This window comes from Hyperolius riggenbachi, chromosome 4 (assembly GCF_040937935.1).
Source record: "Hyperolius riggenbachi isolate aHypRig1 chromosome 4, aHypRig1.pri, whole genome shotgun sequence".
NCBI classification, from domain to species: Eukaryota; Metazoa; Chordata; class Amphibia; order Anura; family Hyperoliidae; genus Hyperolius; species Hyperolius riggenbachi.
Window position 1 is genome coordinate 329,675,308 of NC_090649.1, and position 27,458 is coordinate 329,702,765.

The following is a 27,458-nucleotide window of genomic DNA, read 5'->3' on the forward strand; positions in this document are numbered from 1 at the left end:
ATGCTGCGCACATAACGATTATTTTCTAGTGAATGCTGCGCACATAACAATTATTTTATGGTGAATGCTGCGCACATAGTGATTATTTCCTGGTGAATGCTGCGCACATAGCGATTATTTTCTGGTGAATGCTGCGCACATAGCGATTATTTTCTGGTGAATGCTGCTCACATAACGATTATTTTCTGGTGAATGCTGCACACATAGCGATTATTTTCTGGTGAATGCTCCCCACATAGCGATTCTTTTCTGGTGAATGCTGCCCACATACCGATTATTTTCTGGTGAATGCTGCGCACATAACAATTATTGTCTGGTGAATGCTGCGCATATAACGATTATTTTCTGGTGAATGCTGCGCACATAAAGATTATTTTCTGGTGAATGCTGCGCACATAGCAATTATTTTCTGGTGAATGCTGTGCACATAAAGATTGTCTGGTGAATGCTGCACACATAACGATTATTTTCTGGTGAATGCTGCGCACATAACGATTATTTTCTGGTGAATGCTGCGCACATAACGATTATTGTCTGGTGACTGCTGTGCACATAACGATTATTTTCTGGTGAATACTGCGCACAAAACGATTATTTTCTGATGAATGCTGCGCACATAGCGATTATTTTCTGGTGAATGCTGCACACACAGCGATTATTGTCTGGTGAATTCTGCGCACATAACGATTATTTTCTGGTGAATGCTGCGCACATAACGATTCTTTTCTGGTGAATGCTGCGCACATAGCGATTATTTTCTGGTGAATGCTGCACACATAACGATTATTTTCTGGTGAATGCTGCGCACATAACGATTATTTTCTGGTGCATGCTGCGCACATAGCGATTATTTTCTGGTGAATGCTGCCTACATAACGACTTTTTTCTGGTGAATGCTGCCCACTTTACGATTTCTGGTGAAATGCTGCTCTCTTTAAGATTATTTTATGGTGAAATGCTGCTCTCTTTACGATTATTTTATGGTGAAATGCTGCTCTCTTTACGATTATTTTCTGGTGAAATGCTGCCCACTTTACGATTATTTTATGGTGAAATGCTGCTCTCTTTACGATTATTTTATGGTGAAATGCTGCTCTCTTTACAATTATTTTATGGTGAAATACTGCCCACTTTACGATTATTTTATGGTGAAATGCTGCCCACTTTACGATTATTCTATGGTGAAATGCTGCCCACTTTACGATTATTTTCTGGTGAAATGCTGCTCTCTTTATGTTAATTTTTGGTGAAATGCTGCCCACTTTACGATTTCTGGTGAAATGCTGCCCACTTTACTATACAGGGAGCACCTATACCTGGCATTACTCACCGTGGCGCGCTTAGTATGCCACACTTGCTCCTTTTTTGGGGGGGGGGGGGGGTGGGGAGGAGTTGGGAGGGGGTGGGGTGGGGGGTGTCTTATAATAACCAGCACCGGATTCAAATGCCCTAGGTACGCCAATGAGGAGGAGGACTTACCTGACATCACTGAGGAAAAGCAAGAGGAGATGGCGAGTATGTCTGGATCCAACTTTGTGCAAATGGCGTCTTTCATGCTGTCCAGCCTGTTGAGGGACCCCCGTATAAAAAAACTCAAGGGTAATGAGCTGTAATGGGTGGCAACGTTACTATACCCTCGGTATAGGCACAAAGTGGTGGACATGTTACCAACTCACCTGAAGGCATAAAGGATGCAGCACATGCAGAACAAGTTGGCAAGTATGCTTTACAATGCATATAAGGGCTCATTTCCACTATAGCGAATCCGCATGCGTTGTTCGCATTGCGGATTCGCACAGCCAATACAAGTGGATGGGCCTGTTTCCACTTGCACGGCAGAGCCATCAGAATTTGCTCCCCGCACACCGCTAAGCGAATCGCATACAATGTATCTAATAGGGAAATCGCATGCGGTTTTCCCCGCGATTTCGCATGCGATTTCGCATAGGCGGTAATGTTAATTTACACAGGCAGTGACATGGTTAAAATCGCCCACCTACTACCCTATGCGAAATCGCATGCGAAATCGCGGGAAAAAAACGCATGTAAAATCGCACCCGCATGCGATTTCGTCTGCGGTGATTTCCCGGCGATTCCGCACCGCACAAGTGGAAATGCAGCCTAAGGGTGATGTCACAGCACAACGCAATAAAGGTACCACTGCCAGTAATCCTTCTCCCATGTCCACGCAGGCAAGGACAGGACGCTCCAGCGATCTCATGGTGATGTCGGACATTCTTTAGTCCAACGCCTCGCCTTAGCGCTTCCGGATCCCACCCTCCACCAACGCCTGGACCAGCAGGCAGCTGATTACCTGGCCTTAAGTGTGGATGTAGACACTGTGAGCAGCGATGAACCCTTGGACTACTGGGTTCGCAGGCTTGACCTGTGAGGCTCCAGAACGGACGTAGTTATACTGTAGTGGAGTGATAAGTGGTTTTAAAGGCATTGTATTGATAAGGTGTGAAACATTCATCTAGGAGAAAACTTAGGAGAAAAAGTTAATTGAATAAGGACCATAGTCTTTACTGTAGTAGAGGAAGATTGACTGTGTGCTCTAAACCTGGGTACACACTATGAGATTTTTTGGCCGATTTACTGTCAGATCTATTATTTCCAACATGTCGGATTTGCTTTCCGATCGATTTTCGAGCATTTTCTAATCTAATTCCTATTAAAGTGAACGGAAATTGGTCGGAAAGCAAATCGGACATTTTGTAAATAATCTCAGCCAAAAAATCTCAATTATTTCCAACATGTCAGATTTGCTTTCCGATCGATTTCCGAGCATTTTCCGATTGATTTCCGTTCACTTGAATAGGAAATAGATCGAAAAATGCTCGGAAATCGATCTGAAAGTAAATCGGACATGTTGGAAATAATAGATCTAACAGTAAATCGGCCCAAAAAATCTCATAGTGTGTACCCAGCATTAGCCTCTTCATTTTTGGTGGCTATTGCAAATGGATACCGACTAATTGTTGCGCCTCTGAGGCAATAGAACTATGAAATGTGACAGGCACTGAAGTCATGCATTAATTAGTATGAAATGAGCCAAGTTTGTATTATATATTTTGTATTGATATTTATTTTATACAAATGTGTTTATACTGCTATGTGAACAACCAACACATGTATATTAAAGACTGTAAGTTTTTAACAGAAGAAAATTGACTATATGACCTTTCTTTTGAAGATAGATTAATATAATGCTTGGTCATAATGCAAGCCCCTACATCCTTTTTGGCTCCTTTATGTGTGTGCACTTTTATTTATTTATTAATTTTTGCACCTTTGTTTTTATTTTGTAATCTATCCAATAACGCTTTCCAAAATGCAGATCCTTCATGCATTGCAGAATTAATTCTAGGATACCACCAAAAATATCTCTGCTCTAGTGCAGCTTGGATACCACCTAATCACAGATTCGACTATTCGGTCATGATTGAAAAAAAATCCTGAAATTCTGTTATTAATTTCCGTGATTTGAAACGACTCACGAATTCGAAGCAGATTCCGTGAATGAGGCAATCACAGAAATTCACGGAAAAGCGATTTAAGCTAATAGCAAGGCCCCCATACATGCTACAATCCCCCAAATTGCATGGCTTATAAAGGTGATAAGGGGCTACAACTTTTAAAATGGATTTTAAAGTTACCGTAAATCAACACTTTAAAACCACTTATTACCAATTAATAGCCACATTTAAACAGGGAAATACACTTTAAGCAATCACAGTGGTGAAGGTGAGTCCCAATGGCACCTGGCGGTGATTGTACCACTGGAGGAGGATGAATGGCGAACGCCACAAAAACACACAGAGAGGTTTTTGTAAGTGTTTTTTTTTTCCTTGCAGCGATAGCAATGACATGGCAGCAGAGTTGTCCGCTGGCGGTGGGAACACAGACTTTGGTAGTGAAATAGAACATGACGAGGACTAAAGCGGTCAGTGCGGCAGCACATAACGACCATGGCACCTCACTGGTGGTACCACAGCATGATAATGCTGCCCAAAAAATGACATGCATCCGTGGCTTCCATTCGTGGGTGGATGTCACAGCAAGCATGGGGCTGACAAGTAATTACTCACTGGCTAGCTAGCTGAGTACAAGTATCAGATACAGTATAAGGCCAATGTAAGGACTGAAAACGCTCTTGCTGATGTACAATATGGCCTGGAAATGATCCTCTCGGTGCCACAGAGTCTAGCAAGGACGGAGCTCTGGAAATGGCACCCACTTTATATACAGGAGGGGAGGGCAGAGCCTCCCCTCCTATGATTGGTTGCTAGGGCCTGGCTGGGGGCCTCTGATTGGCCCAGGGATGTCAAATCTGCCCATTTTCGCCCAATCACAACCTAATCACGGATTTCCACCACGATCAAGGCCGTAACCGAATTCCAAATATTTGCAATCATAGACGCCCTGTAAATATTTGCAATCACGGAATTTCCATGGCCGGTTTCCGTGATCCAGAATTGATTCGGCAGTTGAATAGTGAGAAAATGCTAGTAAATCACTGCTATTCTGTGATCACGGAAATTATCCGAGCACCACTGCTCTGCTCCAGAACAAACTTCTCCTTTCATCTGTTCTAATCTCCTCCTCCCACACCTGCCATACAAAACTTCTCACAACCTTCTCCTCTCCTCTGAAACTCCCTTCTACATTCTATTCACCACTCAGTCTCTCAAGATAATCTATGTAGGTAAGTGTGCAATCTGACCTATGGCATTAATTAGTGCAAGATCATTCCCTACAAAGTCAGACCACCACAGCATACACTCCACCTTGTTTCGTGCCTTGGTTCCATTAAACTGTAAGATTTTCTGAGTACCGTGTATACTGTACGGCTTTGTATTACCCTTGTTTTTATCATGTAACTGTCTCTATACTTTATCAGTGCCATAGAATATGCTTATACTGGTGTTATATTTGAAAGTATAAGCTCTTTTATTTTCAGAAGGCAGCTATTATAGCGACGTTTCAGGGCAGCCGCCCCTTTATCAAGCAAAGCTGTCTGCAGTATAACACACTCTGACATACACAGCACTTTTATACACAGCATGTTGGCAAATCCACCAATAAAATGCATACACATGTTATGTCCAATCATATGGTCCGTCCTCAGAGCGGACCTGATGGGGAACTCTTCTGGTTGATCCCAATAGGTATGTTTAAATATGTATACACCCTCCTCCCACACTCACCATCAAAACGGGCAGCAAGGGACAGCCTCTGTGTCCAGGAACGTCTTGCTACGCCTCCCACCAGGCCGCCAGACCGGCGGACCTGATGAGGAACCTGCAAGCGTGACGTGTGCGGAGGCAGCATCACGCGTCCCCGCCCACGTATCCTGGGCAACAGCAAACACAGGCGGCGAGAATATCGCCGTTCTGTGTTGCTGATGTAATGGGGCGTGTCCCTGTAGCCCGCACCAATGGGGGAGACTCACGTCATATAGACAGCTCATGTAAACAGTGCAGCCAATCGTAACACATATACAGTTACAACCTAAGGCAAAGTAACCAAAAAGGTACAGACAGAGGAGAGAAGGGCAGGAAAAGGAGAGAATACTTAATTTCTCTATAGATCAGATTGCACACCAATGTTATGGGCACATTATTATAATGCACCCCTGATTAAACACACATACCACATACTGTATGGAATTAGATCAAAGAGGTAAAGTCATATAGTTCTACACTATGCCTACTAATGAATATCACATTCGCTGTATTTCACATAAAATAAGATAGTACCAGATATAGATAGTCCTATCTCAGATCGCATACATGGAGCAATTTCACATCTAAAGAAATCATATTAAATGAATGGTAACAGATCCAATTCCAGGTTCAGTCCCCGGGGTTCCATAGTATCAAGTTTTTTGATCCAGTATGCCTCCCTGTATAGCAATCTCCTTACTCTATCTCCCCCTCTCCTAAGGGGCCCCACTTGTTCAATCACCATATACCTTAACTGACTGACTTGATGGTTGGCCTGTTTGAAATGGAAAGCAACGGCTTGGTCGGTCAAAGACTCTCTAATCGCATGTTTGTGCGATGGTAATCGGTTTTTAATTTTCTGAGTCGTTTGGCCAATATATAATAAACCAGACGGGCATTTTAGTGCATATATAACATATGCCGAATCACACGTAAAACAATCCCTTAACTTAAATTTAATACCACTATGGGGATGGGTGATATAATCACCCTTAATTACTGAACTGCAGTGTACGCAATTCATACACAGAAAAGTTCCAATACGATTAGATTTTGACCGACCTCTAACATCACTCCCCACATCAGCGCGGACCAAACGGTCTCTCAAATTTGGCGCTCTTTTGTAGGCAATAATAGGTGGATTCCTAAATTGTTCAATATCAGGAAAACTATCTGTCAGCAGATACCAATGACGTTTAATGATTTTTGCTATGTTCTCACTCTGCGTGTTAAATCTAGTGACAAAGGGTATTCTCTGACTTGTTATCCCTTCTACATCTACCACTGTTGTTACCATGCTCAACTCTGTTCCTTGCAGCCGTAACAATTTCTTCTGGATATCCCCTATCAACAAATCTTGCATACATTTCATGATATCTCTGTGTCCTGACTTCCTCATTCTCAACTATCCTCTGCACTCTCTGAAATTGTCCCACTGGAACAGACCTCCTAGTAGCCCATGGATGAAAACTCCCAAAATGCAACAGGGAGTTTACATCCGTGGGCTTGGGAAAGAGATCATTGACCAGTCTGCCATCCTGTTTCCTAACCATTGTATCCAGAAAATTAACCTGCTCTGTTGAGGTATGTAATGTCAATTTGATATCAGCACATTTAGACATCAGTGTATCCACAAACTCAAGTAGGGTCGAATGCGGCCCCTCCCACACGCAAAATATATCATCAATGTAACAAAACCATTGTATTGCGTATTTCTGGAAAGAGGGGTCCGAATAAACGAACATCTCCTCATACACTCCCATATAGATAGTTGCGTAGGACGGCGCCACATTCGACCCCATAGCTGTGCCTCGGACTTGCATATAGAATAGTTCCTCAAATCTGAAATACTTACATTTCAATACAGTTTCTAACAGCCTACAGATGAAATTAATTTGTTGTGGAGACATATCTGATGCCGTCTCCAACATGTATTGTACTGCCTCCATCCCACCAATGTGTGGGATGGAGGTGTACAAGCTCTCCACATCCATAGTAACAAGAATGCAATCATCGGCTACCAAAGACATATTCTGCAAAATATTAAGAAACATTTAAGTGTCTTTCAAATACGATTTAAGAGATACCACATATGGCCTAAGAATGTGATCAAGATATTTGGCTATAGGGGCGAGGACAGAATCTATCCCTGCCACTATTGGTCGACCTGGTGGATTACTTAGGCTTTTATGCATTTTAGGGCACATGTAAATAACTGGTGTCATAGGGTGCATCTGCACCAAAAACTGAGCAAGCTTTTCATCAATTAAATTGGCAGTCCTGGCCTCCGATATAATATCCTCTATCCTGGCCTGAATATCCAACACAGGATCAGATGGTATTGGTAAGTATGTTGTATTATCCGCCAGTTGTCGCAAGATCTCATACATAATGGTGTCCATGACCACTACCGCCCCGCCTTTATCGGCGGGTTTAATGGTAATAGCTAAATTGGATGATAGTTCTTTAATGTCATCTCTTACAGCTCTACTGATATTGGGTCTTGTTTTCCATCCTATCATGTTAGATTTCCTAATCAGTACATCGATTTCCTCTTGAACTTTCTTAATGTATATATCAATTATTTGACATGATGTTGGCTGAAATCTGCTTTTATTGCGTAAATCTGTGTCTTTCAATGTCAAAACTTTAGAATCAGAGTCCACCGATTGTCCAGGATTGAATGGTCGAGGTACTGAAAAGAAGTATTTTAGCTTAATTGCACAGAAGAAGCGTTGTAGTTCGATGTCCAATTCTAATGGATCTGGAAAATTAGTTGGTGAAAAGGACAAACCATAATTTAGTGCTGATAACTGAGGTGGGGTCAGGACAACAGAAGAGATGCTAACAACAGTCATTTTTTGGATTGCCTCGGTTGTCGGGATCTCAGGCGATCTCTGATGCCTCCTCCTTCCTCTCCTCTTTCTGCCCCCCCTCCTCGTCCTTCCTGACTTGCTGTTATGTCTGAAAAACCCTCCTGAGAGGAGCTGGTATAAACATCGGACGAATCTCGATCCTCTCGTAGCTTCCTCTCTATTGGACCACCCTGTTTCGGTCGACGTGGTGGTCTTGGTTTATATGCAGGCCTTTGCCATGAATATACATAGCCTAGGTTATAGTCGTTCTCATCACGCAAACATTTCTCTCGTTTGATGGCCTCAATATGTGCCTGATGAGCATCTATCATTGTCATCAATTCCGAAGAAAATTGTTCATATGCCTCCCCAGATATCAACGTTTTAAGTTTATCTTTCAGCGCAATGCGTTGTACTGTCAATTTTGGGAGTTCATCTTGAATCTTTTCTATAGTGAGCGTCATGGCATTGAAGGATGCTTTATTCCAGATAAGAGACCATTTGTGACAGAATGGCTTGTCGGCTGGAAACATAATTGGTGCAACATTGGACCGCATACCCCGAGGTATACGTTTTACTCGATGATATTCTGCCTTGGCATGGAGTTCCAATGTTGTATATAATTTGGCCACTTTGATAATATTTTTGCGGATATTTTTCTCATCGGCTGCTGTCAGAAAGTACACATCTGTAGAAACTTGAGCCATGATCCTGGAAGTCTCCTCAGGAGTGTAGGAGAATGTGGGTGTATCCACATCAACGTCCTCCATGCTGTCTTCAACGAGGGTGCACTCACAACCGTGTAGTACAACACAAATTGCAAAGATATAGTGGAGCACTCCCCCTTTAAACGATGCGATGTGCCTCGGTTAAGCCAGCCACACTCTGGCTTGCAACTGATTTCCAATAGATGAAACCGGCACCATCTGGTAAGTATAAGCTCTTTTATTTTCAGAAGGCAGCTATTACAGCGACGTTTCAGGGCAGCCGCCCCTTTATCAAGCTAAGCTGTCTGCAGTATAACACACTCGGACATACACAGCACTTTTATACACAGCATGTTGTACAGGGACACGCCCCATTACATCAGCAACACAGAGCGGCGATATTCTCGCCGCCTGTGTTTGCCGTTGCCCAGGATACGTGGGCGGGGATGTGTGATGCTGCCTCCGCACACCTCATGCTTGCAGGTTCCCCATCAGGTCCGCCGGTCTGGCGGGAGGCGCAGCAAGACGTTCCTGGACACAGAGGCTGTCCCTTGCTGCCCGTTTTGATGGTGAGTGTGAGAGGAGGGTGTATACATATTTAAACGTACCTATTGGGATCAACCAGAAGAGTTCCCCATCAGGTCCGCTCTGAGGACGGACCATATGATTGGACATAACATGTGTATGCATTTTATTGGTGGATTTGCCAACATGCTGTGTATAAAAGTGCTGTGTATGTCTGAGTGTGTTATACTGCAGACAGCTTAGCTTGATAAAGGGGCAGCTGCCCTGAAACGTCTCTGTAATAGCTGCCTTCTGAAAATAAAAGAGCTTATACTTACCAGATGGTGCCGGTTTAATCTATTGGAAATCAGTTGCAAGCCAGAGTGTGGCTGGCTTAACCGAGGCACATCGCATCGTTTAAAGGGGAGTGCTCCACTATATCTTTGCTATACTGGTGTTATATTAATCAATAACAATAATACCAATAATTATCAATAACATCACTATGTGTATGGTGGAATATAATAACCTGTCTACCAGTGAGGCATTATTTTCCATAAGTAGTAAACTTTGATTTTGTTACTAAAACTTTGAACCATGTTAAACTAATTTGTGATGTTGGAGCACCACCTAGTGGTTTGAGTCCAAATAATTTGACATTAGTGCAAAGCCTAACATAACTGAAAACTTTGCTAGGTGTGTGAACTAAGGAACAAGTTGAAAAAAATCTGACAGGTTTTAATTGCTGCCATATGAAGAGAATTTCAAGAGGCAATTATTGCAACGTATTGCATAATGGTAATGTATAACTATTTAAAGGTTGATTAAAAGTTGTTCTTCCAACTACATAGATTATATATTATTTATATAGTGCCAACATCTTCTGCAGTGCTTTACTGAGTATATAATCTTGTCACTAATTGTCCCTCAGATGGGCTCACAATCTAATTCCTACCATAAGTCAATACTGTATGTCCAACGTAGTCTAGGGCCAATTTTAGGTAGAAGCCAATTATTTTATTTGTATGTTTCTAGGACGTGGAAGAAAACATGTTTTTGTTGTTGAATCAGGCCAACAATATGGTTGCAAAAAAGTCTGCTGTAACCATTTGTGGCTCTTTTAGGGATTAGATTATGACCTCTTCTAAAGGAACAGGTAGGGACAAGACTACAGTATTATACTCTGTAAAAGCACTGCGGAAGATATCGGCACTATATAAATAATAAAAAGGAGGAGGATGCTCATTGGTCCATTCAAAGGACTAATGGGGAGTTCCCTTGCTTGGTAACTATTACATAGTGCAACAGAGGTGTCAGGAGGGAGCCTGGCAGGGAGTTTTGCGGCAGTGCAACCATAGTCTGACGTGGAGCACCTCTTCAGTTAACTTTCCACAAAAAAGTAGAAAGACAGAAGAAAAGGTGAAAGAAGAAAAAAGTATCTTATATCACTGCGGATAGGCCAACACCCGCCACCCCCTCAACACAAACACACACGCACTGTTAGCATAAAATTTGCATGTAAAAAAGTTAGCTTACCCAGGGTGATATACCATCGACATATGAAAATGTAGGAAGAGAAAACTATACCAATAAGCTTGCAATTAATTGCAAAACTCTGTGCCACTGACAAATGTAAAATGACAGAATTCTATTAAACTCTTAGTCTTACCAGGCAGAACTCTGAATTCCAACGTTCTGATCATCCCCATCAACAAGTAGCACCTGACCTAACAGATGGCAAACTGTGCATAGCAGCAGGTGCTGAAATCTGGTCAAAGCCTGAGCACGATCCACAATGGGTTGCATAGAGTTACTATTTCTGTGTTCAATTCCATAGCTATCTGTGTGGAGTCTGCATATCCTTATCATATTTACGTGGTATTCGTACCATATCTACGTGGGTTTCCTACAAGCACTCAAATTTCATTCCAGAAACATAAATATTTGTGGGCTACTTGGTTTCCTCCCTAATGCTAGGAATACACAATGAGATTTCAGTCGATTTACTGTCAGATATTATTTTCAATCGATTTTCCGATCGTTTTTTTCCAATTGATTTTCTTATCAATTTTTATTCACTCCTATGAGAAATCGATCAGAAAAACGATTGAAAATAAGGTTGGACATGTCAGAAATTATCTATCGAACCATCTATCTGCTGAAAAAACGTATGGTGCATTCCCAGCATAAGAAACAGATCTAAACACGGTTAGTAGATAGTAAGGTATCTGTATCTGTAAGTGGCCACAGTTTTCCTCATCTTATCATACACACTTGAAGTCTAGCAGGTGAAAAGTGCTTTAAGAACATTATCTGTATTTAATTTCATTATCGTGCCATATGTGTCTAGCTTAATCCTTCTGGACCCAGGCAGAAAGCTGATTAGGCACAGATTAGGGAACATTAACTATGTTTGCAGCCAACTTTTCAGATGCAAAACAAAATGTAAAAGGGAATACTGTAAATATTATTCTGATCCTAATCCACTAAAACATTTTTTAAATATGTAGTAAACTCAACCTATTGTCACAGAAAATTCTTTAAATAAAATATTTAATTATAGCATTTACAGTAGCTTAAACACATTTCCGAGGCACTTGCAATGCACGTTACATAGCTGCACATGTGCACGATAAACAGGAATACAGAAATAGGATTCAGTAAGCAGTGACCTTGCTCAATGCTACCTAAACAGGAGTTTTATTTTCATAAAAAAAATGGTCTAAAGCAGCATATGCTTTGCTCTTCAACACATAGCTGTCTTAAAACATTCAAAAAGGCCACGGCCACCCAAAATCAGCATTTCATTTGTAGTACATCACTAAACAGCTACTTTCCAGAATGCAGATACCTGAATTTATGTTCCTAGCTGTGCTCAGCTGTTGCTGCCATTACTAGGAGGTATAAATCAGGATTGCATCTTATACACTCCACCCCACACTCCAACAGCCAAAGAAAACTAGTGCAAACATTATCAAATGTAAAACAGTAGTCATCTATATCCCCTGTATTCTGAAGCTAGACAGTCCTTTCCAAGCCACACCCTCTCCCACAGGAAACTGCAGGGTGGCAGTTCAGTAACCTGGATTGAGGTGTTCTGCATCTACTGTTTGGAATGGGGCTGGCTGGGACAATCATGGCCACGTGTTACCAATAACTGCACTTTTGATGTGGCTAATGTTTGATTTTGTGTGTGTTACAGAGAAACTACAATAGCATAATGTAACCTGACACCAAACCACTGATACAGAAAAACAGTGACATTTTGTACAGTGGTTTCAATGCAAATGCATTCAAATACGTAAGAAAATTTAGATTTTTGGATGGACAGTGACTACATCTCCACTAACACTAACTACTTTTTCTTTACTACAGTTTCAATAAAACATTTTTACTACTGCATAATATATGCTGAAATTACTGAAATAGCACCTGCAGAAATAATAATAGGCAAGCATGTATTTAGTTAGGTGTAATTATACCTGCTATGCTATGCTTCAGTTACAGCCGTCACATGTCACAAGGCATAGCTGTAATTTGACCAAACCTCAGAGGGTACGGTTATTACGCACATCACAAGATCTAGCTTGTGTGATGATACATTAAAGTATGACACAGATTTAAGGTTGCCCTACACTGCCAGATGCCCAGGAGATTCCTATCTGATTAAAATATTGTCAAATAAGGATCTATTACTGCCACACACTGCTAAATGCTAATAGATTTTGAATAGACTTCACCTTGAAATCTTGTAAAAATGTATGAAGTTGCAAGTGTCGGGCACCCAGGTCTCCTCTCATCTAAATGTGATCCTCCCAGGGCCCATGGTGAGCATTGCCAGTGGAGCATGCACTCACCTATCCGCTACTTCTGTGTCCTCCATCCCACCTGGTGCCTGTAACCCATGACCAGGCAGAATCATGTAACGTACATGCTTCCTTGTCACGGGCTAGAGGGCCCCGGTGGGGATGGAGGACACAGAAATGAGTGCATCGGTGGACAGGTGAGTGAAAACTCAACTGCCAACACCCTGCACGGGCCCTGGTGGACCAAAATTTAGATGAGGGGTCCGCCACCTTTAAAGCGAGATGGTTCTAACTGAGTTTTGATCGATTTCCAATTGAAATAGTGGCTGAGCAGCCGTGTCGTGCCATTGATTTCTGGCAGATTCGAAGATGATAAAATCTTCTGGGAAAAATCGACAAGTACCTGCATGTTTAGTCATGGCGAATCATAATGTCAATAATGATCTCACAGTTCTACAGCAGTTTGTACGATTGCATAGATCTAGTGGTGATAGAAAAAGTAATTGCCCCTCCCTAAATTGCTCGATTTTTATTTTTTAACAGTTAATGATTTCTGATCTCACAACAAATTTAGAAGTTCAAAGAGTAAACAGATTAAATAGTTCCTAAAGGTTCATTGGACTCCTCAAAGAAGGAAGTTTACAGACATCCATGTGAAAATGTAATTGTGCACTAAATGTAATACTTGTTGTGCCAGCTTTTGCAACAACAACTCTATCAAATGTTTCAGGCAATGGGATATTAGACTTTGGCATGGTTATGAGAATTTTTGGCTCACTCTTAATTAACTCTGCTAAAAGGCTTGCGGGTTCTTGTTCCTGGTTAGGTTGTTCCATGACTTCCTGGACATTTTTTCTATGCTCTCTGGTATTACTTTTGATAGGACAAGACACATTTACCCATCTGCAAAGTTTCCTCTACTTGGATACCTGGAGTTAATGCTTCTATGTTTGTACAGTGGCATCTCTGGGATTTAGGATTTCTTTTAATGTATTCCTGACTACAGAGTATGAATAAGATACTGAATTTCAGAGTTTGCAACTGCACCAAGTAAGTTGTGCATCTTATGCATTTGTTTGCCTCGGTTCCATGCTCCATTCTACTTTCATTGAAGCTCATAATATTAGAATTTCATTGATCATCTCTGTTTATGACTGATACATTACAGTATTCCTTTTGATTATTGCGTGGTGTGCTGCTTATGAAAAGCTTTTAGGTACTTAACCTTGCCAAAAAAAGTTCTAGTTAAAGCAATCCTGAACTAAAAATAAACTCCATACATAAGTCTATGTGTAGTAGCAATATTATATAGTAATGAAGCAGGTAATTTGGGCACCATCAGCTGTTTAATAAAATGGATAGACCACAAAGTTAATTGTGGCCACTGTGTAATTCGAGCTGTAGCTACATAGCGGTTATACGCGCTGCAGATATTGGAGGCAGAAGGCAGCACTGATAATGGCAGGGTGGGGAGGAAGGGTTAGTGTGAGAAGAGGGTAAAGTGAAACAATACCAGAGCCAAAACCATTAGAAGTGGTGGGAGCAGAAATGTATGGGGACCTACTAGCCTGATGGCCGCTACTCCCCCTGGTCTCCTCGGCCCCCCTCCTTTCTTACCTAAACACCCCCTGGCAGCCTCTCCTGGGTCGCTAGAGTCAGGCTTCACTACGCAGGCGCTGGCCCAGCTGCAAAGCTATTGAATGCTTGCTTTGTGCTTTGCTTCCATCTTCACAAGGGAAACATCATTGCTGCAAATTACAGATGTGGTAGGGTCTCAATCTTCCAAGTTCAATATAAATACTAAAAGCGGACCTGAACTCAACCTTTAAAGAAAACAACTGATACAAATCCTGCAATACATCTGCAGTGTGTCTACTTCCTGCTTTCAATCAGACATAGGGTTAACATCCTGTGTTTACAAATTAGCTGCTCTGTAATTTGAGTTGTGAGATCAAATTACACTTCTGATAAATGAGGGGGGATTAGACAGGGTTAACTCTCTAAATACATACAGGGATGGTTTTATTGTGAATGTACATCCAATTGTGTTCTTATTGTACTATCATTAGTGTGACCAATCCATATAATTAATCATAATAGCTGTTATTAATGTTTAATTACCAATCTAAATGTTTATTGTGATATTTGTATACTGCCTATATTGGCTGTACTATTTAAAAAAACCCAATAAGAAACTAACAATTGAAACCTAAATACATACAGGGTACATTTCTCTATGTTTTCCATCTGTCTTGTGCAAGCACTCAGGTCCACTTAAATGCAGGAGTGAAGGCAAGACTAAATAAAATCAAGACTCATAAGGTACCTAGCGCAGATAGCACACACCCCAGGGTGATAAGGGTATTAACCACTTGAGGACCCACCCTTTACCCCCCTTAAGGACCAGCGCTGTTTTAGCTAATCTGTGCTGGGTGGGCTCTGCAGCCCCCAGCACAAATCAGGGTGCAGGCAGAGCGACCAGATCGCCCCCCTTTTTTTAGTGGGGGATGATGTGCTGGGGGGTCTGATCGCTCCTGCCTGATGGGTGTTGCGGGGGGGGGGGCACCTCAAAGCCCCCCCTCCGCGGTGGGATTCCCCCCTCCCTCTCCTCCCTGTTCCCCCTGGCGATCTGGGCTGCACAGGACGCTATCCGTCCTGTGCAGCCAGTGACAGGCTGTCCCCTGTCACATGGCGGCGATCCCCGGCCGCTGATTGCCGATCTGCCTTACGGCGCTGCTGCGCAGCAGCGCCGTACAATGTAAACAAAGCGGATTATTTCCGCTTGTGTTTACATTTAGCCTGCGAGCCGCGATCGGCGGCCCGCAGGCTATTCACGGAGCCCCCCTGCGTCGCCGGTCCTGCAGCTGCCACTTTGCCGACGCGCGGTCGGCAAGTGGTTAAGTTCAGTTATAGATAAACCCCTTTTTATCAGCATGAGTTTACGAAGGACAGGTTTTGTTTGACTAATATGTTCAGCTTTTATGAGATTGAGAATGCCGGTGTAGATAATGGGAATGCTGTAGATGCGATATACTTGGACTTTGCAAAGGCCTTCGATACTGTTCCCCACATTGGTCTGGTGCAAAAGTTGAGGTTGCAAGGACTATCTGTGTGCATGGATAAGGAACTGGCTAATACACAGAAAGCAACAAGTTGTGGTCAATGGATCCTATTCAAAATGGGTGACTGTTAACAGTTGGGTCCCACAGGGGTCAGTACTGGGTCCAGTACCCTTCAATATATTTATTAATGACATAGTAGATGAAATAGAAAGTAATGTTGCTATTTTTGCAGATGATACAAAATTGTGTAGAACTATTAACTCTCAAGAAGACAGTAACATATTACAGAAGGATCTGTATAGGATGGCTATATAATGGCACATAAATAGCAGATGAAAGTCAATGTTGAAAAATGTAAAGTCATGCATTTTGATTGCACCAACGGTCTAACACCATACAAAATAAACAGGATACAGATGGGGACATCAAACTAAGAGAAGGACTTAGGACCACTCACCGACAACACGTTAAGTAGTCATATTCAATGCCAAACTGCTGCAGTTAATGTAAATACAATTTTGGGATGGATTAAAAGGGAAATAAAACTTGGGATGCTATCATAATCCTGCCCGTTTAACTTTCTAGTAAGGCCACATCTCGAATATGGAATTCAGTTCTGGGCACCGCATTACAGGAAGGATTTAGAGCAGGTGCAGAAATGAGCAACAAGATTTATTAGAGGATGGAAGGTCTCATTTACTAGTAAAAGTTAAATACACTGGGCTTATTTAGTCTGGAGAAAAGATGCCTTAGAGGAGATCTAATTAGCATGTAACACATCAGAGGGTAATATAAAAGCTTGGCAGATTAGCTTTCTGTTCCTAGGCTTGTGCGAAGGACTAGGGCAGTGATGGCTAACCTTGGCACTCCAGCTGTGGTGGAACTACAAGTCTCATGAGGCATTGCAATACTCTGACCACTCTAAGTGTAACTCGGGGAGGCAGAGGCATGATGGGATTTGTAGTTTTGGCACAGCTGGAGTGCCAAGGTTAGCCATCACTGGATTAGGGACATGATCTGCACATGGAGGAAAAAAAAAAGTTTTAGCCATTTATTTAGGAAAGGGTTATTTACAGTAAGATTGATCAAAATGTGGAATGTATTATGACAGGAAGTAGTTATGGCAAATTCTAAATCTGCATTTAAAGGGGGCTAATGCTGGGCATACACGGCTCGATTTTGCAGCTCAATTCCGCGCCCGATCGTTTTCCGCGCTCGATTCTGCAGGTGATTCTCTTATCTTCCACTCATTTTTCTTATTTTTTTCCATTGTCCTCCATGCAGAATAGAGCGTGAAAACAATTGGGCAAGCGAGAAAACATGTCTCAGAATCGAGCCGCGTATTCCCAGCATAAAAGGTGCGTACAAACACACTACAAAAGGCAACGATGGGTCCGCTGGACCTGTCGTTGCCTTTTGTAGTACGTGTGTACGCACCTTTAGATGCTTTCCTTGCGTTGAAAGACATCCAAGGCTACAATTACTAGGTAATTCCCAGTTGTGTTTATCCAGGGAGTTTATCGGATTGCCATCTGGAGTCGGGAAGGAATTCTCTTCAGACTCCAGACAAATTATTAGTGGACTAGTACTGAAGGTACCCATGTTTACCCCATCATGTCACATGTCAGCTCAGGTATGTTTTAAGAAGGTTTACATTCTGTAGGACTGCCAACAATACATCTGGGCATGGATCTAGTCTAATTTTACTTATTTAAATATGGTTCAATGGTTTACTGGAGGCAAGAAGGAAGTTATGTTTTAAAAGGGTTCTAAGGATACTAGTGAACTTCTCCTCCAAAAAAGTAAATAAGCGTGTAACTGCATGGGACTGTGTGTAGATAAATCTATGTTGATAAATCTATGTCTTATAGATGTTTAATCCTGACATGGCGTAGATTTAACTACACCAGTTCCACATGCTGCTGTCATGATTGCTCGCACGCACTGCAAGTAACTGAGCGGTCTATTAACAACTGAGTTATATGTAGCCAATCACAGAGAGAATAATAAAAATGCTAGTGCTAGGAGAAATTTATTTATTCCCTTTCTGCTTTCTAATCATCCTCTTCTCACACAGCTTACAAAGGCATCCCCTTTGTGCGACTGAACCATTTCCTGGGAGCACAGGGGGATGCTATCATCAACTCATTTTATACCCTAATAATACCCATTTTTCATACATTTTTACTGTTGTGGAAAGGATGTGGAGCAAAGTGAAATGTATAGTCCTAATCTAACATGTCTTCTTCACTGTGTTCACCTCATAGTATGCAGTAGCGTTAGAGCGAATCTGCATGCGTTTTCTGCATGCAGATTCGCATAGCCAATGGGCCTGTTTCCACTTGTCAGGAAATTCTGTGCGGTGGACTATGCAGAAAAAAATCTGCACAGCAGAGCCATCAGAATTTGCACACTGCAAGGCTAGTGTGCAATTTGCATGTAATGCATTCAATAGGAAATTTGCCTGCGTTTTCGCTATGCAAATTTTCCATGCGAATTTGCATGTTTTCGTGTAAAAATCAATGTAAAAGCACACAGGCACTGACATGGTTAAAACTGTTAGCGTTGCACCGCTAACGCTAAAAAATGTATGTGTTAATATTGCTGCACCAGTGGGAATGCGTAAAAATGAACGCAATGCGGCCCCGCCAACCTCGAGGTTGGCAAAAACGAAACTAGCTGGCAGTAGGGGACTGGAGCAGCAGTGAGTGACTACGAGGGCACAGGATGGCTGCATGGGGCTGGGAGAAGCCCCAGGTAAGTGAAATGAGTGAGTGCTATCTTTACACAGATTGTCTTTTCTAGTAAACATTCTAAATTTGTATGGAAATCAGAAATGTACGAATTAGCAAAATAGGAAAAATCCAGGAGAGTTGAGTACTTTTTATACCACAATTTAACACTGTACAGAACAATTATCTCTGTGGTCATAATATTTAACAACCCTTTAAAAAGATCAGCATATACAAAAATGACCCAGCCAACTAGCTATAACGTCATGAAACAAAAGTCTGCTAGCATTGTAGAGATTACAGTATGGCTTATAAAATGTGCCGATTGCTGCCAGGAGCCCCTCAGCTCTTCAGAGATGAAACCGTCTACAGTATAAACTCAAGATGTTGATCCTCTCCCAGCAGATCCAACGATAAACAATTCATGGACCGCTTTCCGTGCAGGGCTGACTTGAACTTGCAGTCTGATATTGGATATGTACAGCCATAATCCACCAACTTCTCCTCAAATGCACAGCCAAATGTGTAACTTTGTGAAGAGTCAGATGTAATTGTGGAGGCAGCTAAAGGAGGATGAGTCTGCTGGTAAATCCGCAAATCATCCAAGCTTTGACTGTAGCGATCGGTTGAGTTTCTGGATTTTATGACTTTTACCTATATATATATAAAAAAAAAAAATAGTGTTAAAACTTTCTAAATGTCTACAGGCTATATGAAAATATGAAATTTTAAACAACTGTTATATGAAACAACATATTTTTGAATTATCTATGAACAAAAACACCACAAGTACAACACGTGAAAAATGTTATTTAACCAGGGTGGGGAAAAATGAAAATAGAAAACACAATCATTTCATAGCAACTGGAAAGTGTGTATTGAATCAATAATTTACAGCTGTTCATAAAAAATATTCTTCAATGCTCAACTTTGACGATAGAGGATCCCATTGAAAGCCATTTCTAACGTATTAATAGAAACAAAAAAAGAAAAAAAAACAACAGTTCCCAGTTATGGTCTTAAAAAAACATCATATGCCACGTCAAAGTAGTGGTCTTGTTGCCCTCTTCTTTTTATAAGATAACACATTTCAGGCACCTTTCACACAAGGGATTCGCTGTACTCTCCCCCGCCGCTGTGGCCACAGTACCCCCGGTGTGACGCAAGTGCTTAGATCGACGCAGAGGCCGCAGTGCGTTGAGTGGTACTGATCATGTATCATTGCATTGCAGTCAATGGCACCACAACAATTGTTCTAGACTGTTCAATACAGTTGTCAGCAGTGATTCCTACAACACATAAATCAGTCACCCAAAGGAGTGCGACTCACCTTCCAATAATGCTACGATCACAGCAGCATATGCGACTTTGGGGCATTACATAGGCTCCCCTCGCCTTCACCCGCAATTCTTTTTGTGATTAGACTGACAGCTGTTTATGGTCATTGCACTGGCTTTTGGGCTTATTTAAAGTGAACCTCCAGACTAAAAGAAACACCAGGCCTTTTTAGTGCTGCTGAGTAGATTTTAACAGTTTTACAGCATCAGAACTTTGTTTTTCTTACCCAAGCCTCAATTTTAGCTGTACAGAAGAAAACTGCCCGGGCATTATTCCCCTGATGCTGTGCAAAGCATGATTGGATTTCTGATGTTATTGTTCTACTTCTGCTGTTTTGTCACAAATTTGTTTTTGTTTTTTTTATTTTGAATTTGAGATCTGAAGCCTAGCGCGCACGCAGCGGGGAGGGACAATCAGGACACAGGACAGTTGGAACTGTGTCTAATGCTCCCTGTCACCTCCTTTCAACCAAAAAGATGGTGCCCCCATGAAATAAAAAACATTTGCCTGTTCTTTTAAAACAGGGTGGGTAAGAGATTATATTACCTATCTATTTTAAATGAACATAACGAATGTAACTTAATGACAGTATGTCGGTTTAGGCTGAAGTTCCCCTTTAAGCTTTTTAGGTGTGTATCCAAGTGCTGTATGATCCAAATTTGAATTGCTCTAGAATATTGCGGTAGCCGTACATGCCCAGACCGGTAAAGTAGTGTGAAACACTTACTGTATGGAAGAGTGCACGTGACTGAGGGGACAGAGGCAAGTGACATCTGACGTCACATGCGTACACATTGGCATTCAGATTTGCCGTTCAGCGTTATCTGCCGCAGGGACAATTCTGCAACAATGGTATGGTGCGCTGCACTGCATTAGGCTCGTCTGCCGCATGCAAACTGCACCGCACCATGGCCCATATGCAATTCACTTTTTCTGCTGAGTTTTCTCCTAGGTGATATTTTTGAACCTGTCAATAAAAAGGCCCTTTCAGCCACCAGAAAGCAAGAAAATACTCAAAATAATTTTGTCAGCACTTTTTGGAACTTTTTCAGTTGCAAAGCATTGGAAAGTTATTTTAAACAGAAGATAAAAATGTATCTCCCAGGAGAAAACACGGGAGAAAAAATTAATTGCATATGGGTCCATGTGTGAAACTAGCCTAAAGCAATCTTGTAATTAATTCATATTTCAAACAAATCTGCCACTAACTGCATCTTAACTACTCTAAGCCCGCTAACGCCAATGGGCGTGGCCGCGGCGGCAGCCCCAGGTGCGCCTAACGCCAATTGGTGTCAGGCTCTGGAGCCGGCTATTGAAGGAGACCGCGCGCAGGGTGCGCACGCGCATCTCCTTCTGGGGGGGGGGGGGGGGGGCGAAGCTCCGCCCCATCTTCAGTCTCCGAGCGGCGATACTGTTACACGCCGTGATCACCGTCTATTTACATGTACAGCGTTGCAATCAGCAGCAGCGCTGTACTGGGGACAGCCGTGTCACACGGCGGGGCGATTAGAACCCACCAACAGAGAGCTCTGTTGGTGGGGAGAAAAGGGGAGGGGGGGGGGAAATCACTTGTGTGTGGTGTTGTTCGGCCCTGCAGCTTGGCCTTAAAGCTGCAGTGGCCAATTATGAAAATAACAGCCTGGTCTTTAGGGGGGGTTTACCACTGTGGTCCTCAAGTGGTTAAAGAAACAGACATACTTACCACAATGTTTCCCATTCATAACTTCAGTTTGTTTTAGGTCTACATGGGAGCTGCCATCTTGCTTGTGACGTCAGCACTTTGAGCAAAAGCATGGAAACTTCTTTCTCTCTACACAGCGATTACCACCTGGTTTTCTGAAGTAGTTTTTAGTCAAAAATACTGTTTCCAGAAAGTAACAAGCTTTTCTCTATGGGTCCTCCAGGATAACTGAGATAGCCCAATTGACATTTTAGCCAAAAAATTGAAGGAAAAACGTCCTTTCCTAATAAAATGTGGTACGCATTTCAAGTAAATAGGCTGGATCAGGGAGGAAGGACCATTTGTCTTTGGAAACCCTGCTGTGAATGGTTCTTTGATAGAAACGCCACTAACACTCCTAGTCTAAGCGATTATCGTTTAGAAGGTAAGTGTAAGTGTTAGGGCCAGTTTCCACTATCGCGAATCTGCATGCAGATTTGCACAACCAATAAAATTTAATTAGCCTGTTTCCACTTGTCAGGAAAACAGAGCGTTTTTCTGTGCAGGGAAAAAAAGCACAGAAGAGCCATCAGAATTCGCACAACGCACGCAAATTAGTTTTCACAACGAATTTGCACCGCACAAGTGGAAACGGACCCTAAGAGATTCTTTCCCCCAAAACCTCCTCTAAAGGTTCAAAACAAGATCCAGTCCATTCCTGTGAACCAAAGTAAAGATCCAAAGGAGCAGAAATCTTGTTGGGTACCTGCTTGTCCCTGGACCTTTTCCTAACCCATCCGATTACCAGAGGATCTCTGGCTAGAGATCTATCCATAAATACCAAAAAGAACTGAAGTCTGCACTGCTAAGAGAGTAGCAAGTGTTAACTTCCTTCCCACATCTGCCTGCTGAAAATAGGATACCTGGTACCTGAGATTGCAGCAGATTCTTGCAATGGGTACTGCATCATGAACAAAAAAGAAAAAAAAAAAAAAAAAAGGACATCCTTGGGGTAAAATCTCTGAAGCCTTTCTGCATCCCACAAGTCTTACATAGAATTAAACTAGTGAATAGAACGTGCGCATACTGTAGGTTATTTTCACACCGAAACAAAACCCAACAGTTCCATATGGAAAAAAAGAGGCTTAACACAAAATGTAGAGACATCTGCTAAAAGCCAATAACTGCTGCGAGGTCCACCCTAAACTGAACATACTGTAGACAAAGGAAGAAATTACTGCCCTAGGCTTTATAGCCCCATTCACACTAGAGCGTATTGCCGGCGATTTCAGCAAAACGCTCAAGCGCTAGCGCTTTTTAAAGCGCTAGTGCTATAAAACCCTATGGGCCCGTTCTTACTTGGGCGATTTGCGTTAATGGCAGCATCAAGAAAACAAGTGGCTGGAAATACAGGAATAAGACATTATCCTCTGCCATAAATATCGCCTTACAAACTATATCCGCACTGTAATGCAAGGTATGTAGACCTAGAATTCTGCAAGTTTATCCAGAATTCTTTATGTCCACACCCAGAACATGCCCACACCCAGCTGTATAAGCCCTTTTGTCTCAGTGCGTACTGAGTATCTTAATTTTCCTTGATTTCCTTAATGGTGGTGTAGTGATTAGCACACTCGGCTTGTAGCGCTGGGTACCCGGTTTGAATGCCAGCCAAGGCACTATCTGCACAGAGTTTGTATGTTTCCCCCGTGTCTGCGTGGGTTTCCTCCGGACACTCCCGTTTCCTCCCACATCCCAAAAACATATAATTTAATTGGCTGCCCCCTAAGTTGGCCCTAGACTACGATACATACACTACATAATACATACATAGACCTATGACTATGGCAGGAAATAGATTGAGTCCCTCTCAGGGACAGTTAAGTGACAAGACAATATACAGCGCTGAGGAAGAGGGCGGCGCTATATAAATACTAAATAATAATAATGGTTTTCTGTTATATAATGGGATACTGTGTAATTTGTTACTCTCGATTTATGGGATTCCCTTACAGATAAGTTACTTTACCAACAGATCTTAGTCTAGATTCATAGTAGTGCGTTGCGCTGGCCGGTGCAGGGGAGCAGCTGACAGGTGGTGAACTCACCAGATCTAACAAGTATAACATTGCTTTTTGGCTGTTACATGCTAATAAAAAAAACGTTTTTGCATTTTACTGGTGCCCACGTGTTCTGTTGGATGCTGAAACTCAGTAAGGAGGCAATGGTTGTTCCACCAATCTAATCTGCATCTGAACAGACTGCATCATTCCTTGACAAGTGACAAACATATCTAGCCCTTTACCATCCCTTTTATTTTAGGCCTGCGCTGCACTGCCTGAAAGTTTAATGAGCAGCTGTTATTTTGTCTCTTTGCGATATAAGTTATACGCTTTTGTAATAGATTAAAAAATTACCTGATCGAATGAATCCACACTCTGTCCTCCTCTTAACTTCACAGCTGAAAACATATAATTAAATATATTAATATTAAACATCAAGTTCTATGCCATTAAACATTCTAATGGTTGTTTTAACACCAAGCACCCTTGAAACATACATTTATTGATACAACACATTTCTAATTCCAAAAATTAAGTTAGGATGCTGTGTAAAAACAAAATGATTTGCAAACAATCACATTCTAAGTGTATTTGAGCACACATCTATTACTGTAATAAAATCATACTTCAATTACAACTGTGTTAGCAACTGTTATTTCTCCAGCTTATCCACAAGGTGGGGCTGGTTGCTCACAAGTATAAATATTTGTTTACTTTCCTCATGCTGACTCTAACAGTATAATGTCTTCTTCTTCCATCACCGATAATGGCCTTTGCAATTAGTACTTATAACAAGTGGGAGGTTGCTTCTCCTCAGTCTAGAGCAGGGGTGTCAAACTCAATCACTCAACGGGCCAAAACCTAAAAACGAGTCTAAATAGCAGGCCAAATTGTTACGATTCAACATTTATTGAACAGTTTCTAACTACCGTAAGTGGGGCAACTACAGCAAGCACAGCGGAACTGTAACAGTGCTGCTTTGGCAGAAATAATGCTTTGGCAGGAATGAAGTGTACCCCAAGGCAAGATGCTAGCCCAGGCATGGGCAAACTTGGCCTTCCAGCTGTTAAGGAACTACAAGTCCCACAATGCATTGGAGGAGTCTGAGAGCCACAGTCATGACTCATAAAGACAAATGCATTGTGGGACTTGTAGTTCCGTAACAGCTGGAGTTTGCCCATGCCTGTGCTAGTCTGTACTTCCCCTTAGTCTTTCTTTCTGGTAAGCTGAGGTGGCTGGGGGAGGGTGTAGTTTACCAGCTACATGTAGGGGTTTGGATCCCAAGAGGGGGCTTCATGGTAATTAAGCTGGTGAGTCCCATGCATTCTTGCTTTGCCACAGCTTAACCACTTCACCCCAAAGGGGTTTTTACCCTAACGGACAAGAGCGATTTTCACCTTTCAGTGCTCTCCCTTTCATTTGCCAATAGCTTAATCACTACTAATCACAATGAAATGATCTATATCTTGTTTTTTTCACCATCAATTAGACTTTTTGGGGTTGATATTGGTTTTCAGTAATTACTTTATTTTCTATGCATTTGAAAAAGGGAAAAACAAGGAAAAAATACACTATTTCTCCAATTTCATTCCCTATAGTTTTAATATAAACACTGCTACTGTGCATAAAAACCACACATTTTATCTGCCTATTTGTTCTGGTTATCACAAGATTTTAATTATGTCCCTAGTACAAAGTATGGTGACAATATAGTATTTGGAAATAAAGGTGTATTTTTTCTAGGGTGGGTTTTTTCTTTTGCACTATTTTCGCGTGCACGGGAATGCACGTGCACGCGCAGGAGCATGCAAAGCGCACAGCGGCAGCAGCACTGTCTGACTTATAAAAACGTCCTGCTAGAGCCTGGTGCCATTAAGAGAATGGCTCCAGGACATTTTTATAAGTCAGCTTGTCATTAAGTGGTTAAACTGATAATGTTTCTGCGAGAAACACTGTCACCGGTGCGTTCCTCTGGACAGGAAGCACTGTAGCTGTTCTACTGCTTTCAATGATATGCATTTGAAGCTGTGGAGGGGCACTTTCGGCCCGTGGGCCTTGTGTTTGACAGCTGTGATCTAGAAGATGCAGTGTCAATGATTTTAAAAAAATAACAAGTTTAGATTATTTGGACTACAGAACAGTTTTCATTTTATCTCAGTCAATCTTAAAGGGACTCCGAGCTCACAATAAAAAAGAAAGTTGAACTCACCTGGGGCTTTCTCCAGCCAGTGCTGGTCGGGAGGTCCCACGACGGCGTCCTGGCTCCTCTCCAACACCCCGATCCGGAATGGCTGTCAGGCCGCAGCCCGGGCGACACTCTCCCGAGTGTCGGGCTGCTCCTTCCGCATATGACGCGGATGACGTCACACGCCGGCCGCCTCGCGTCATCACGGCGGCCAGCGTGAAAGTACTGCGCATGCGCGCTTTAATCGCGCATGCGCAGTACTTTCACGCCGACCGCCGTGATGACGCGAGGCGGCCGGCGGTGTGACGTCATCCGCGTCATACGCGGAAGGAGCAGCCCGACACTCGGGAGAGTGTCGCCCGGGCTGCGGCCTGACAGCCATTCCGGATCGGGGTGTTGGAGAGGAGCCAGGACGCCGTCGTGGACCTCCCGACCAGCACTGGCTGGAGAAAGCCCCAGGTGAGTTCAACTTTCTTTTTTATTGTGAGCTCGGAGTCCCTTTAAACTGGAAATCAGAACTTTCTCTCTGCCTTGAAAGATTAGACCCTAGCATGATAGCCTGTATCCCAAAAAAATAAATAAATAAATAATAATAATTCTTCATTACAGTTTATGAAAATCCTAAAAAGATGTCAAGTTTTAATTTGAACTCACTTTCCGGGTAGCACTGAATGAGTTAAGCCTCATGAGCAGAGATCCAGAAGAGCTCCTGCAGTCTATTCACAGCTAATAAGACAGTTTGATCTGGCTAAACAAACACAGAGCAGTGAATTTCTGAAGCAACTATATGTGGAATGAAGATTTTTCATTTTGTGCAGTGCAAGAGTTCGGGTCTGCTTGAAATGAGGCTCAGGCCCATAAAAAAGGCAATGTTTTTGGATCACTTTTTTAAGGGGTTTTATTTGTTTGCCCGGTAGAGCTTTAACTTTTGTGGATGCAGCAATGAGCTACAGGTAGTCCCGAGTAATGAACGAGATAGGAACTGTAGGTTTGTTCTTAACCTGAATCTGCTTTTAAGTCGAAATACTGTGTCCTCCTCTGTGTAATCTCTGTTCACATGAGGCCAGAGGCATGCTTCAGTGCCCCTGTGTCACCTCTGTCCCCTGTGCTCTCAGTGTACCACAGCAAAATGTCAAATGTCACGGTTTAAAACCATTTTTTCTTTGAATTTTTTTAAAATCTAATTTTTTTAAAAACTACACGGTCTTTTTGAATACAATTTTTTGACTTGTTCCTACAGAATCAACCTTCACATATTTGGGTTGTTCAAATTGGTGGGTTGTTTGTGAGTCAGGGACTACTTCCATGTTCAGAAACC

At 42.2% G+C, this 27,458-nt stretch overlaps 2 protein-coding genes across 2 annotated transcripts in view; one reads left to right on the top strand and one right to left on the bottom strand.

Annotated features, from left to right (window-relative positions):
- KIF25 (kinesin family member 25) overlaps positions 1–27,458 on the top strand; it is a 207,949-nt gene that overhangs the window by 140,867 nt on the left and 39,624 nt on the right. The gene's annotated exons all lie outside the window — the stretch shown is intronic.
- FRMD1 (FERM domain containing 1) overlaps positions 11,831–27,458 on the bottom strand; it is a 109,414-nt gene continuing 93,786 nt past the window's right edge. Inside the window, exons 13-14 of the mRNA XM_068231806.1 lie at positions 24,310–24,353; positions 11,831–19,548 (exon numbers count right to left, since the gene is read on the bottom strand). Of these exons, the coding sequence (XP_068087907.1) occupies positions 19,261–19,548; positions 24,310–24,353 (332 nt within the window). The 3' untranslated portion in view covers positions 11,831–19,260. The remainder of the gene's footprint in view (positions 19,549–24,309; positions 24,354–27,458) is intronic.